Source organism: Aspergillus saccharolyticus (assembly GCF_003184585.1).
Source record: "Aspergillus saccharolyticus JOP 1030-1 unplaced genomic scaffold BP01scaffold_80, whole genome shotgun sequence".
NCBI classification, from domain to species: domain Eukaryota; kingdom Fungi; phylum Ascomycota; class Eurotiomycetes; order Eurotiales; family Aspergillaceae; genus Aspergillus; species Aspergillus saccharolyticus.
The window spans coordinates 13,001-26,975 of record NW_020290690.1 but is presented as its reverse complement, the minus strand read 5'-3'; the positions used below and the strand labels follow the sequence as shown (position 1 = coordinate 26,975).

Genomic DNA, 13,975 nt, shown 5'->3' with positions numbered 1-13,975 from the left:
GGCAACTGCCAACAAGCTCCCGATAACCCGAAAACCTTGCAATTGGCCTTGACAAACTTGACTGTACGCACTATGCAGTAGTAGGTTGAACACACACTGGCATGGGCCATCAATTAAGAAAGATCCCTCACTGTCATCATTCCGATCGAAAACAATAATAAATTAATTAATTGAACTCCGATCTGATCTCACTTTCCCCCCTCCTCCTCCTCCTCCTCCTCCTCCTCCTCCCCCCCCTCATTCTTCCCCCATCCTCCTCTTTCGTCCCTCCACTTCTCTAAGTTAGTCCTAACTTCATGATTCCTGCATGCACGGATGACCTCGGCCGGTGTGTCAGGGGAGCCCAACTGGATTCACCAACCACTGCCACGTTCGATGCGCCTCTTTGGGTTTTAGGGGGCCCACTTGGGCCTGATAGGCCACGCCATCCACTTAAGCCAATCTGGTTAAACTCGCAGGCTAGACTTGTCCGTCAATAGGAGGCTACTCCGTCCGTAGTCTTCGTATTCTCCATAGTTAGGAGGAGTCCACCGGAGAAAGAAATCAATGGACCCAAACATGTTCGTCCACGCCTTGGGGGCTGCATTGGGCCCGCGCGCCCTAAGCCTGTCGGAGTAGGCTGTTACTCAGTCCTGCTCTTAGTTCTTACTCACAGTCAATAAAGAGTCTGATCCTGGCTCTTTTCCTTTGGACCTTCTTTTCCTTCCTTCTCCCTCTCCTCCGTCGCATTTCCTGCTGTCCTTGACTTGGAAATTTCCATCCTGTCTCTCTTTCCTTCGGGATTGTCACTCTTTTCTTCTCTGGCTGAGATCGATCAGTCAGAAGTCATTCCTTGAACAACCAAACCCACCCAAAGATCGTCCTTTCGATCGTCCTTCCTTCCACTTCGTCTGGTATAAATCGTCTGAGTCGATAACTTACCACCAACGTCCAGTCTCTACTATCCACCCGCTATCCAACATGTTGTTCTCCAACTACCTCCGCGCTGCCGCGCTCTTCGCGGCCATGGCCTCCGCCGTCCCCATTGCCATGCCTCCGACAGCCACCGAGGTGCAAATTGAGACCGAAACCACGGTGGTGACCGAAGTCCTAGAGGCTGGATCTCACGGACAGGGCTCGTACACCACCACCATCGCCACTGCGAAACCCACCACCTTCACCACCACCACCGCGACCTCCTCGACCGCCATCTGGGCCTCAGCCACCCCCTCCTCCTCCGCCGTCGCCACCTCTTCTTCTTCTTCTTCTTCCTCCTCCTCTAGCAGCAGCACGGGAGGTCGCGTCGAGATTGTCAACAACCTGAACCACACGATCTACGCCTGGTCCGTCTCCAACACGCAGGGCGAGATGCAAACCCTCGTCCCCTCGGGCGGGACCTTCACCGAGAGCTGGCGCACCAACCCCGACGGCGGGGGTATCTCGATCAAGCTCTCCTCCACCCAGGAAGTGAGCAAGGTGCTGCAGTTCGAGTACACGGCGGAAACCGAGACCGTGTGGTGGGATCTCTCGTGCATCAACATGGACGAGAACTCGTGGTTCACCGAGTATGGCTTCTCCGCGGTGCCGAGCGTCGAGTCGTGCCCCTCGGCCAAGTGCGCGGCCGGCGACTCGGATTGCTCCGAGGCGTATCAGAATCCCGATGATGTTGATACCTTGAGTTGTTCGGCGGAGGCGGTGATTAAGTTGGTTCTGGGGTGAGGACCGATGCTGTTGCTGTTGCTGTTGCTCGCTGCTAAAGGCGACAAAGATGCAAGCAAGCAAGTCTTCCTTTCTTCAGTGCTTGCCCGTTGCTTCTCTTCCGTTTCTCTTTTTTTTTTTTTTTTTTTCTCTCATATTCACTACAACACTTTCTCTCTTTCACGCTATGACATATGCCCCTCGACGGTTGACTCTTTTTCTTATTTCACGGATGGTCCGGTCCGTCCGCCCTTCGCGAGTATCTTCTTTCATTGCCTTCGCATTTCTGTTAGTTTCATCCAATTTGAATTCGTATACCTACATTGACTCGTCTACATTCATTGTCTCCTTGACTTATTCGTTGGATCGTGACGGTAGCGCTGGACGCATGGTCATTTCATTCCCACTGTACTACACAAGCGGTGTTCATCCGGCGCAACTAGTGTACACAATACCCATTTCGCATCATTCTGATTATATCACCACCAAACTCAAATTCCTCTCCCACCGGCCAACATTCCGTAGATCACAATAAACCCGACGGCTGAGCGTGACTCGCACTGGCGTAGCACGAAGCCCCCAAAATCCCCCCCCCCAACCCCGGCAATGAGCAGAGCTTGTAGGCTAGGGCAGATGCAGCCCAGGCCGCTCGAGATGCCGCCACGCAATGCGCTCATACACCTCCTCCAAGAGATCGAAATTATCGACTGAACGTAGACATCGGCACGCTGACGCCATTTCCTCGTAAAACGCAGGCCGCACATCAGAACGAAAGTCCGGCGTTCCGACGAGCGGACTCCACCTCGGGTTGTGTATGATCATCACGCGGTGCGGATCGTAGTAAGCGTGAAAGTCGAACTGGATTCCGGTCCGCATGCAGGCCCTTTCGGTGAGCGGGAAGTCGATCGGATCCCAGGCCGTGGATCCAATAGTGGCGCCCTCGATCGTGATGTGTTTGACCATGCCTGTCGTCTCCTCGACGAAGTGAGCCAGCAGCGGATCCAAGCGGCCCTCCAAGACGAGTGCGCGGCTACAGTCTGTAATCATGAAGGCCTCCAGGTTGGGTGGGAGGTGGCCCCGCAGCGAGAGATCGGAGACGCCCCCATGCGGGCACCCACCGTGGTTACGAACAATATAGTCCGCGCTGATGGCGAGCTGCTTCAAGACGGGGAAAGTGGCCAGAGGGGAACACGGATAGGGCTGAAGTGGGCGCTTCGACTCATCCCAGTCGTCCCAGGCCGCGTAGATGGTCTCGATCACCAAGCTTTCAAGACGGTCGCGGTACCGGACCAGGCTGCGCCAGAGACCGTGAACGAATCCGTCGTAGGTCGCCGGGAGTTGGCGGAACTGAATCTTCAGCCGCTTGAGCGACTTCGGCTGCTGCAGGATCGTCTCCACGTCCGACATGGTCATTCTGCTCAGGGAGCCACTGATCGCGATATTGAGGTTCTCGATGGGCGACTGGCCCCGCTTCTCCTGCAACAGCCGTGCTGCGCCCCGGGCCTCGAGGCCATCGAGTGCCAATATCTTGAGAGCCGGGAGATGGAAGAGCGGCCAGACGTCTTCCACTCGAAAGTCGAATTTCGCGAGCGGGGTCCCTCGGCCCGGGTGGCAGCCAATCTGCAGCTTCTCCAGGTGCTGGAAAGCTCGGAAAGGACTGCTGTTCCGGGGATCCACCGCCGCGTGCAGTGCATGGGAGAAGTAATAGGAATCATGCTCCAGTCGGAGGTAGGCAATCCGGAGATTTCGCACGCGGGTGAGGATCAGCGGCACCAGGGATGGTACGTCGAATTTAGGGGACCCTTCGTAGAGGTCGACCTTCCAGTTGGGTAGGCCAGCTTGCTGCGCCCATAGCTTGAAGGATTCTCTCAGATGTGCAACAACGTTCTTGGGTAGCATATCTACTCCAAGCAGCTTGATACACAGTCGCCTCACGAGATCCCCATACTTCTCCTTCGACACTGCCCCCAGGAACTGGACCAAGTTCTCAGACTCATCTGGTTCTTCGGTGATGGGTGCGAAGTAATAACTTTCGTAGAGATGACGGATGGCCACGGCATGCCAGGCACGACTGACTCGGAGGATCTCCATCGGATTTGATGACATGCTGCCATTCATAGCGAAGAGCAGGATTTCGTCGAAGAGCTCCAGAGGAAGGGAGGCTGGATCAGGCATATTGGCTGATTGACGGCTCGTTGTGAGTAGCTCGAGGGTGGGGACAATATGAATGATGAACTGCAATGTGCACCACTTGCAGGATAATGAGAACCTGTTCAAATATGAACTCAAAGGCAACTCGTTCACAACATGATCCCTATATAATAAGTGAAGACCATGCAGTCACGCGCTTCCAGATAGTTCACCAGTGAATATTTTGTCACTCCTTATCATTCACCAGTGAATGTTGGTTGACTCAGGCGGAAGCACTACACGGCAAGGGCAGTTTGCGATGTAGCCTAGTGACGATCTCCGCGTAGTGCTTCTCCTCTTCAGGGTTGACCAGTCCATGGCGGATCAGAAAGTCCAACATGACTGCACCACTGCTGGGTTTGAATCGCTTCCTCAGCAGTGCCTCCTTCACCTCCAACATTCCCATCCGGTGGAAAGCATACACATCCCCATCCACCGGTCGCAGGACCTCTTGCTCGTTGATTTCCAAGTCATACACGAACAAGACCCCTGGGTTGATCAATCCCACCTGCCCCCCAGCCCGTGCATCACTGATATTCATCCAGGTCACAGTCCCCGCCGCGCGCGCCTCCTTCTCCACCACATCGGCCGACAGTCCTGCTTCCTCGCCTGCCTCGCGCACCAGACACTCACGCGGCGTTTCGCCCATAGCCATCCCACCTGCGACCGCGTTATCCAACAGACCCGGGTACGTCGACTTGTTCGGATTCCGCTGCGGGATCCAGAACTGCCACCCGGTCGCGTTGCGTGTATAGACGGTCATGTGCACTCCCTGACCAATGATTCCCCACATCGAGAAAGCGCTGCGGTCAATGGCGACAGGAAAGCGAGCACCCACGATGGGGAACCATTCGCCGCGAAGCCGACCGAGCTGAGGGAAGACCCCGAGTTCGCGGGCCCGTTCCATCTGGTGTGCGATGATCTGCGTGCATTGGGACTGCCAGTCCGGACCCGCGGGACGTCGCAGACGAACTTCTTTATAAGGGTGTGATACGATGTCGAAGTCGGATGTCCAAGGCATAGCGCGGACCACGGAGTCGATCAGGAGTCCATGCGGTTGCGGATCCTCTGGGAGGTAAAACTTCCAGAGCGTGCGTTGAAGGTCATTGTAGACGGTCGGGTCTGGGTCTTCTGGGTAGGGGTAGCTGCAGAAGGTGTCAGCGGGGTGATTGAAGCGACAATTGGGAGTTTTACTTATCGCAGTCTCGAACGACGTCGAGGAGGGATTCCATGATGAAGCTTGGATTGTGTGATGTGATGTGATGCTCAATGGGGAAGACGGCCAGATAAGAAGATAAGATGATAAACTCGGACTTTTCTAATTCCGCCCCGTCATTCTCCGCCAGGATATAGCAGCCACACTTACAGGATCCTTACTGCAACAACAACAACGGCCTGCAGGATCCTCTGATACTATAGATCCCTCACTTTCTGACTATAATATGGATGTCTCAGATACTAAGTCTACAAGTTACTAGTCTACTATCTCTTTTGTGATTGGTTTTGATATCAAGAAGTCAAGGCCTCAACAAGCTGTGGATATATATGTAGTATAAACCGAGAGTCTACTACGACCTTGGTTCTTCTTCCACATCTTAAACTTGTTTATACATCCATTTCTCAGTATAGTCTCTGGTTCTTCTGATACAATCCAATGAAACAGGTATCTAAGTTCTAATCAAACTACTCGTGAGCTGATCTTCAGTATACTCTGGTTATTCTACTCCGTGTTTACTCTAGGCAGCACTAGGCCGCGAACAGCCTAGCGCTGTGACTGAGCTTAGACTAACCACATCAGGCAAGCTCACTCACAGCTTGAGACTAAACTGAATTTGGACAAGTTAGGGCAGACAAGAACTGGATTTCTGCAAGACAGCCACTACTACACCAGCACTCTGCTATATACTTCGTAGGATAAATGATCATTCTCTTCCATGGCCATAGTGAGATTTGAACACCCACCCAGTAACTCGATATGTATGGCCACTATTGGTTTCAGAGACCAATACATCGAGCACGTCTGTGAGTGGACCGAGACCGACCAAGTGGGTCTCCCACAACCCCTTTACGCAATGCTTTGTTTCAGATACTCTAAAGTCTTCCAAAGTTTTTATCTCAGACAGTATGGCCGAGTGGTCTAAGGCGATAGACTAGAAATCTATTCTCTTCGGAGGCGTCGGTTCAAATCCGACTGCTGTCGTCTTTTTACCTCTTGCTGTATCGGTCCGGACTGTGCATGGGGCACGAGTTTGGCATGAGGTGCGGTCGAACTTTTGCATCTGAGAAAGTAGTGAGGGATGGCAGATTCACACTGCAGATACTAGAAACAGAATCAATCTCCCCGTCACCACCATCAACTGCCAGCGAGCGCAATCCGTCCCGACTTTCGATAACAATGAGGTGTCTGGAACTTGGCTGGAGTGTCCGGGTTTCGCAGAAGATGCAAATTGTGGTAGGAGTCTAGATAGTCTGCGAACCCTTCTTTGTCTGATGGGTCGACTAGAAAGACTGGTCAGTAAGGACTAAGCCTTTAAGTGAAGCTTCTGCTCGACACACCTACACTCTTTACTGTCGCTAGTTGACCGGGCCAACCCACGTTGGATGGCGACCAAAGGTGTTACAGTTTGCGCGAGATATTAGGGCCGTTCCCGAGGGTATAAAGCACCAGACTGCAGAATCCCAACGCAGTGCATTGCGCTTCAGCTATTTTCTCGAACAGCAACTTTTTCCCGGATACTTCTGGGCCTTTGGGCCACCGCGCTGTGTGAATTATAAACCGCCCGCTGATATCGTTTTGCGAGAGAATTGTTCAGCCGCCATACAGCATAGACCAAGACGTCGGTTGAATATAACAGTCGTAGATGAATCCTCCTCTTTTCCCACGTACAGAGACCCAGCGTTGCTGGTAAGGCATGTCGCACGCACACCTGTGCACCGTCGACTATTAGATCTAGTTATGTTATTCGGTGGTCTTATGATAACTGACAGAAGGCCGCATTAGATATACCAGAGACAATTCCAACATTGACCTCTCCCAGTGCAGCGCCCCGATACAGCAAGATGATCTTCTCGTCGGACAGTCAGGCAAAGTCCTGGGATTTCAGAACAGAGTCCAGTTCGAGCATTTTCCAGCCGGTTGACTTCATATACGACAAGCCCAACGCATCAGGATTATTTCACCATGGAAATTTCCCGATACAGGTGACCAAAGAGATGAAGTGAAGATGGATGGAGTGGCGACAAACAGGCGATTGGACTTGTAGGACGAATGTACCAAGGTACAACGACAATGGATGCCAAAATGCGCATTTGGGCTTCTCCTGCACGAGAGGATCGTGCCCACTCTCTCCCCACCTGAACGGCTTGCATCAGGCAGCTTTGTCTATTCGTAGTTTGTAGCATTGTAGCATATTCCGGGCCTAGATACCAAGTATGTAGTGACCAGGAAGAAACACATTCAATTCTCATAGATGTGGCGCTTGCTACATCTGGACCTGGTGCAAGGCGAGCAATCTCATGAAAATACTCTGCTCTTGTCAAAGCGGAGTCCGGTGATCGGATCGGAATATATTCATAATTTCGAGTATGCGAATTGGGATTCTATCTCCGTTCATCAATGCCTTCTTCATGCACCACCATGCGCACAGGTCCCGATTTCACATCAGATCTCGATCACTCCTCAGTACTCACAAGAACGAGCTGGGTCCCCAGCCACAACCAGTGGTTATCTCAGTCGTCTGTCGATCTTCCAATTGCAAGTGTCATCCACCAAACACATACATGTGACGTAAGAGTGGGTGTGGTCTGGCGCTTTCTAGCTGGCGATGAGTGTCCTATAACAAGGCAATGGCCGGAGGTAGATACCTCCGGGGCCTCTGTCCTGGTATTTGCCTGATCTTTGACGATCTGGACATGATCTGTGGCACGTACATAAACACCCTCTCGCCCTCGAGTCTGGGTGTTTTCTGGAACCCTGAGGTCCATTGAGATAGCAGGTACAGCCAGCTTCCAAAAAGCACGCTTCACTGCAAACCAGCGAGGAACAAGTACAAGCATTACTCTCAAAAAGGTATCTCGACCGATGCCGCTCTTTCGGAAGAAACACTGAACAGACCACCCAAAGACCACCTCCTACAGTCATACACTGCAGCTCAGCTCTCGAGCTCCGGCCGATCTCCATCTCGAAGGAGGCAGGTCTAGCGAGTCTGCGATGCCGCGAGCGATCCCCTGTTCACGCGAGCCCTGAGTCCCGCGAACAGCCACGAACCCCTTTTATGGCGCCTATACTTCCCCCCTGGTCCATTCCCTTCACCGGGACTCGACAGCTGGTTGGGAGGAGTCCCGCGAGCGGCGGATCGCGAGTGCATCCGAACCACTCGCAGCAGCCCCTGCTGGATTATCGGTCGCTCCGATGGAGCTCGAATGGAGCTGCAATATGAGGAGCAAAGCCCAAAGAAATAACTACTTCGTACTGGGTATCCAGCCCCATCGGGATACTCGAGTCCTAATCCGATCGACCAGCAAATTTCCGACTGCCCCATCTCCCCACTCGAAGAAATTTGCTGTGGGAGGCGATCAACCCACGAACGGCGATCCGCATGCTAAGCAAATTGACAGAAGAGCTTGCTTCGCTTTGATGGATAGAAAACCGCGAGAATCTGACAACATGGGGCGTGGCAATACAGAATCATTGACACTGCATGATTGCGATCGAGACGAAACACCACTGTGTGTGCAGGCAATACACACTGCACAACCATACATCGCAAAGCGGGTCGAAAGGGGACTGCGATCGAAGCTCGGATTTACCCCGGCGGGAAGAGGCTGCATAAAGCGATGTTTTAAGGCGATTAGCGATTAGCAGATTTCGCAGACTAGCAGCAGCGAGCTTAGCGTCAAAAGGCGAGTGGATGGCGTGGACGCGCGAAGAGGAACCAAGCATTATGTGGCGACGCCACCCACGCACCACCGCAGCTTTTCGGGGCCATCGCTGACCACCAGGAAAAAAATACTTTTACATCCACCATTGGGAGTCCATATGGAGGGACCCAATGATACCAGAGTTAGACTGATTGTTCCTGAATATCTTGACCAAAAAGTGGAAATTCTGTCTCCATCCATGGTTGACAGACAACGGGCTACTGACTAAGTTAGGGATTCTCTGCACTGGAAAAGCAACGGATAACGCGGATGGATTGGATCGCTCCGAATCTGCATCTTCCAATAATGGCGCTGTTCGACGTCATTGCAACCGAGGGGATGGAGTCGGGATTCAGGGCACAGTCCACTCAGGAACCTCCCGCGATGATTTGTGAGTGTGAGCAATTGTGCAAGGTGCACTCCTGTATCCTCCCCTCCATAATGTGCCGACCCACTGCCATTACGCCAGCACAGGCCCTAATTCCGACGATCTTCTCGCATCGTATCTCCCCCCATCCCATCCCATCCACTCGCTCCATCTCAGGGCATCCACCACCACAACATGGCGTCATGGAGCAATAGGAGCGACCGGTGGATATCATGTTTTCCCAGGCTCTCCCTCACCGCGAGTCTCTATCAGCGGATTGTCGTTGCCTACTTTTCATTCTCTTTTACTCCCTCTTCTCTCCTCCAGAATCCTCTCGACCTCCATTACCCATTGACTTGACACCTTTTACACTTACAAGAGAATCTACACTTCCCTGACAACAACACCCTTCCCCCCCCATACAACCCATACAACCATCAATCCGATAAACTCAGTTTTGGTCGACCGACATGAGTGACGCAGACGCCGGACGCGACGCCGGACGCGACTCCGGACGTCCCCGGGCCAGGGTGAGTCCTCCCTCTCCTTCTGACCGACACCACTGCATTCACCATTCAGACTGACTCTCTATCCCTCCATTTCACAGTCCGACGTGGAGCGTGTACGTGACGAAGCCACCGGGGCCGCCTCCCCTCCCATCTCGCCCTTGGGCCGCGGGCGGCGCGGGACGCTGGATTCCGACTTCATCTCACCCACGCGCCGGGTCTCCGGACGCGACGGGGAGCTGGGCTCCGGGGTCCGGAGGCGCAGCTCGGCCGCCTCCCGACGCAGCGGACGCAGCGGGGCCAGCGAGAGGGGGATCCCGAGTCTCGCGCCGCGGACGACCCTCGCGCAACGCACGCAGGGCAAGTTCACGGTGGGCGGGCCGGACGACACGCCGCAACTGCGGCTGGCGCACGAGCCGTTTGTGCAGCCGGGATACGGGGATCTCAACCCGGCGTACGAGCAGCCGGTCAACGCGCGTCCGGTCTGGGGTTTAGCGAAACCGCTGCCGCGCGTGGTGCGGTCGGGGATGGTGCCCACCAAAGACGAGCTGCTGGAGGCCCGCCAGACCGCGCAGCGCCCCGCCGAGAACTCCCAGCGCTATGGGCTGGACGTCGACCCAAATGACCTCGAGCAGGGCCAGATCGAGAAAACCGCGGACCCCCGTCTCATGGCCGCCCAAGTCGAAGACGCCCGTCGCCAGCGCGAGGCCAACTTCATGAACAAATTGCTGTCCGGCGACACCGCCTCCATGCGCGGCTCCCGGCTGTCGCGCAGCTCCTCCGTCAGGCGGCGCCGCTCCTCGGCCGTCGGGTGGGAGGAGCCGCTGTCGACGGTGGCGGAAGGGGAGACGCCCGCTCCGAGTATCCACGACGAGGAGGGGATCCCGGGGGAGGAGGCGGAGACGGGGGGCCCGGCCGGGCCAGCAGGGACGGGGCCCGGGGCGACAATCCACCGCCCGAGCAGTGATCATCGGCCCAGCGACGTGCCGCTGCAGCCCGTACCGGAGGAGCCGGAATGGCACGGGGACGACGAGACGGCCGGGGAATCGCCGGAACTGGGGCAGCAGGCGGAGGAGGAGCTGAAGGAGGGACTGGACGAGCTGGAGGCGCTGGAGGATCCGGCGCTGCCGGAGGATCTGCATCCGCTGGTGCAGGAGCTGGTGGAGGAGGAGGTGCACAACAACCACACGACCTGGTCGGTGATCCGGACGCACCACCGCGAGGCGCTCGCGGAGGCGCTCGGGGTGTTTGTGCAGCTGTTCGTCGGGTTCTGCGCCGACTTGGCCGTGACGTGCGCGGACACGGGCAATCCCAACACGACCGACTGGGCCTGGGGGTTCGCGACGATGATGGCGATTTATGTGTCGGGTGGCATCTCGGGTGCGCACTTCAACCCGGCCATCACCATCATGTTGTGGTTCTATCGGGGTTTTCCCAAGCGGTTGATGCCCGAGTACTTCGCGGCGCAGTTCCTGGCCGCCTTCATCGCGGCGCTATGCGCGTACGGGCTGTACTACGAGTCGATCCACGAGTACCTGGCGACCAACGCCGCCTCCGGGGTGGTCAACAGCTTCGTGACGAACCAGCGGTACAGCTGGATCGGCGGAGCGACCGCTTTCTTCAACGAGTTCCTGGGGACGATGATCCTGACGATTGTGGTGCTGGCGCTGGGCGACGACCAAAACGCGCCCCCGGGGGCCGGAATGAACTCGCTGATTGTCGGGTTGATGATCATGAACCTGAGTGTCGCCTTTGCCTACCAGACGGGGGCCGCCTTCAACCCCAGTCGCGACTTTGGTCCCCGGCTGGCCCTGTTGGCGCTGGGGTATGGCAGTGATCTGTTCACGAATGCCTACTGGTTCTACGGGCCGTGGGTGGGCGCGATTGGCGGGGCGATGATGGGGGCCTTCCTGTATGACTTCTTCATCTTCACCGGCGGCGAGTCGCCGGTCAACTACCCGTGGGAGCGGACGCAGCGGGCGATGCGCAAGAGTAAGATGAAGTGGAAGCGGCGGTTGCATCTGGGCCCGGAGGGAGAGAAGAACTAATGGGGGTGAAGTGTTGAGTCGGGGTTGCAATTCTCCCGGGTGATGTATACACGCGTTGGGATGAGGGAGATACTGCCTGTACTGTACATTGGTGAGACGTTTGCTGCTTGGTTGACATGCGCGCAATTAGCCTGATTTACTGCATTTCTTAGCTAGTTCTAGATCGGATCTCGATGCGCGAGATCCTGGTGATCCTTGCTTAGTGGGTCTATTATAGCATATAGCATTATGATGTCTGTTATACTCGCCTGTTGCTGGATATGGCGGGGCCCAGTTTCTTCTACTTGGAGCTACCTGTTGTATATATTGTGTACATGTCTGCATATCATCAGATTATTTGTCATCGTCTGCATATCAGCATACTGTAAGTTCAACTGCCGTAAAGGTATGTGCAAAGTGTCCCCAGCCCAGTGGAAGTGGCAACCCTAACTCCATCAACCACCAGCACAGAACAACCACTCCAGCAGCCAACAGACTTCACCAAAACCTGCCCTCTATCCAAAATATTCCCCATCAAGCCATTCCGCGGTGCACTACAGGTTTCAGGAGCACCGCAAAAACCCGGAATGGCCGTCTGGCGATGAAGTCACGGGACCCACATCTGCCGTGACGTCACGCACGCCCTGTTATCAATTCTCAATTTTCAATCCTCAATTTTCCATTCTCCATCCTCCATCCCCCTTGGCTGGAACCCAGATCATGTCATACGCCCACTTCAGTGCAGCGAGCAGGAATCGGACTGCTTGGCATGGCCGCCCCTCTCTTCTCTCCGCGCTGCCGCGCAGTCCGCTCCTCGCCCGTCGACACGCACGGCTTCAGGGCTGATCACCATCCCGGATAAACACAATACCATAAGTTAGTACCTCGTTTACACCAACAGTGAACGACCGAGCCGACAGCGACAGTCCAAACCAAATTCAATCGCAGCTGCCACTGCCACTGCCACTGCCCATGGAACGCGAGGAGCCGCACCTCTCGCCCCTGCGCCGACTGAGCTCGGCGGTGCGCTGGAGCTGGTACGCGATCTCGCTGAGCTGGGGAGGCATCGCGGTGCTGCTGCACCAGACGCCGCACCAGTTCCGCGGACTGTCCACCCTCGGGACGATCGTGTTCCTGGCGAACCTCGTCCTCTACGTCTTCATCACGGGGGCGTTCATCTTCGAAGCGATCCGCCCGAGCGGACACCCGAAGCCGTCCGGCGCATGGAGCGTCCGCCGACGGGTGCTGCACCTCCAGCAACCCACCGAGCTGTACTTCCTCCCGATCGCCCTCCTGGCGTTCGCGGCGATCGTGTTCGGGGTCTCGTACTACGGGACGCCGCACTGCGGACCGTGGCTGGGGCGGACCCTGCACGTCGTGTTCTGGGTGTATACGGGGGTCTCGCTGGCCCTGTGTGGGCTCCTCGCGTGGATCCTCCCCCACACACACACGCAACCGGAGGCGCACTACCCGATCGTGCAGATCCTGCCCTTCTTCCCGCCGATGCTGAGCGGGACGATGGCGGGGATTCTGGCCCCGAACCAACCCTCCGCGCGGGCCCTTCCCATGCTCGTCGGGGGCACGACGATGCAAGGACTGGGCATCCTGATGTTCTTCGTCGTCCTCACGCAGACTGCCCACTCGCTCACCCGCAGCGGACTGCCCGCTCCCCACTTCCGCCCGGAGATGTTCATCGCGGTGGGCCCGCCGTGCTTCACCATCCTCGCGTGGTGCGGCATGGCGCAGGCGGCGGTGGAGACGCTGCCGCCGCACTTCCTCTCGCAGGCGAGCCACGTGCCGACGGCGGAGGTGCTGTATGTGCTGGCCGTGGCGGCGGGGGTGAGTCTGTGGGCGCTGGCGTTGGTGCTGTGCGCGCTGGCGGGGGCGAGTCTCGCGGAGGCGCTGGTGCGCGGGACGATCCGCTATGAGCTGAACTGGTGGTGCATGGTGTTTCCGCTGACGGGGTTCGTGCTGGCGACGTGTACGCTGGGACAGGCGCTGGAGGCGCCGGCGGTGCTCTGGGTGGGAAGTGCGATGACGATTGCGCAGGTGGCGCTGTGGTTGGTGATCTGTGGGTGTCAGGTGGTGGTGTGGGTGCGACGGGGGTGGAGCTCTTGATCCATTGCTGTTGGAGTTCTACTGTCCGTGCTTTTTCTCTATGTTAGGGTTGCCTTTGGCCAGGAAGCTGAAAGAAAAGGGGGGTCCGGGGGTTCTCCCCCGGAACGCTATATAACCCCAGGAATTCAGGATGAGTTTGGCCAGGAAGCTGAAAAGAAAGGGGGGTCCGG

At 56.2% G+C, this 13,975-nt stretch overlaps 5 protein-coding genes and 1 non-coding gene across 6 annotated transcripts in view; 4 read left to right on the top strand and 2 right to left on the bottom strand.

The window, feature by feature from the left end:
- Positions 1 to 1,194: 1,194 nt before the first annotated feature.
- Positions 1,195 to 1,698, top strand: BP01DRAFT_264527 (putative antigenic thaumatin domain protein; the record flags this gene model as incomplete). Its single annotated transcript, XM_025571337.1, has 1 exon — positions 1,195 to 1,698. A coding segment is annotated over one exon (504 nt), but the record flags the coding sequence as incomplete, so codon positions are not given.
- A 301-nt stretch (positions 1,699 to 1,999) lies between these two features.
- On the bottom strand, positions 2,000 to 3,971 carry BP01DRAFT_232160 (uncharacterized protein). Its single transcript, XM_025571212.1, has one exon. It carries the CDS (start codon positions 3,850 to 3,852, stop codon positions 2,302 to 2,304), a length of 1,551 nt encoding a protein of 516 aa, XP_025426146.1. The 5' UTR covers positions 3,853 to 3,971; the 3' UTR covers positions 2,000 to 2,301.
- Positions 3,972 to 4,090: 119 nt separating this feature from the next.
- Positions 4,091 to 5,099, bottom strand: BP01DRAFT_370119 (putative thiamine pyrophosphokinase; the record flags this gene model as incomplete). Its single annotated transcript, XM_025576585.1, has 2 exons — positions 4,091 to 5,012; positions 5,062 to 5,099. 2 exons carry the CDS (start codon positions 5,097 to 5,099, stop codon positions 4,091 to 4,093), a joined length of 960 nt encoding a protein of 319 aa, XP_025426145.1.
- An 886-nt stretch (positions 5,100 to 5,985) lies between these two features.
- Positions 5,986 to 6,067, top strand: BP01DRAFT_t314. Its single transcript has one exon. It is a non-coding gene; the product is annotated as a tRNA-Ser (tRNA).
- A 3,470-nt stretch (positions 6,068 to 9,537) lies between these two features.
- BP01DRAFT_351897 (MIP/aquaporin family protein) lies at positions 9,538 to 11,708 on the top strand (the record flags this gene model as incomplete). The annotated part of the gene is made up of 3 exons (XM_025573860.1): positions 9,538 to 9,684; positions 9,762 to 10,521; positions 10,588 to 11,708. Exons 1-3 carry the CDS (start codon positions 9,625 to 9,627, stop codon positions 11,706 to 11,708), a joined length of 1,941 nt encoding a protein of 646 aa, XP_025426144.1. The 5' UTR covers positions 9,538 to 9,624.
- A 679-nt stretch (positions 11,709 to 12,387) lies between these two features.
- Positions 12,388 to 13,975, top strand: part of BP01DRAFT_419637 (tellurite-resistance/dicarboxylate transporter family protein) — a 1,659-nt gene continuing 71 nt past the window's right edge. The window contains exon 1 of the mRNA XM_025579415.1: positions 12,388 to 13,969. Coding sequence (XP_025426143.1) covers positions 12,660 to 13,805 — 1,146 coding nt within the window. The 5' untranslated portion in view covers positions 12,388 to 12,659 and the 3' untranslated portion in view covers positions 13,806 to 13,969. The remainder of the gene's footprint in view (positions 13,970 to 13,975) is intronic.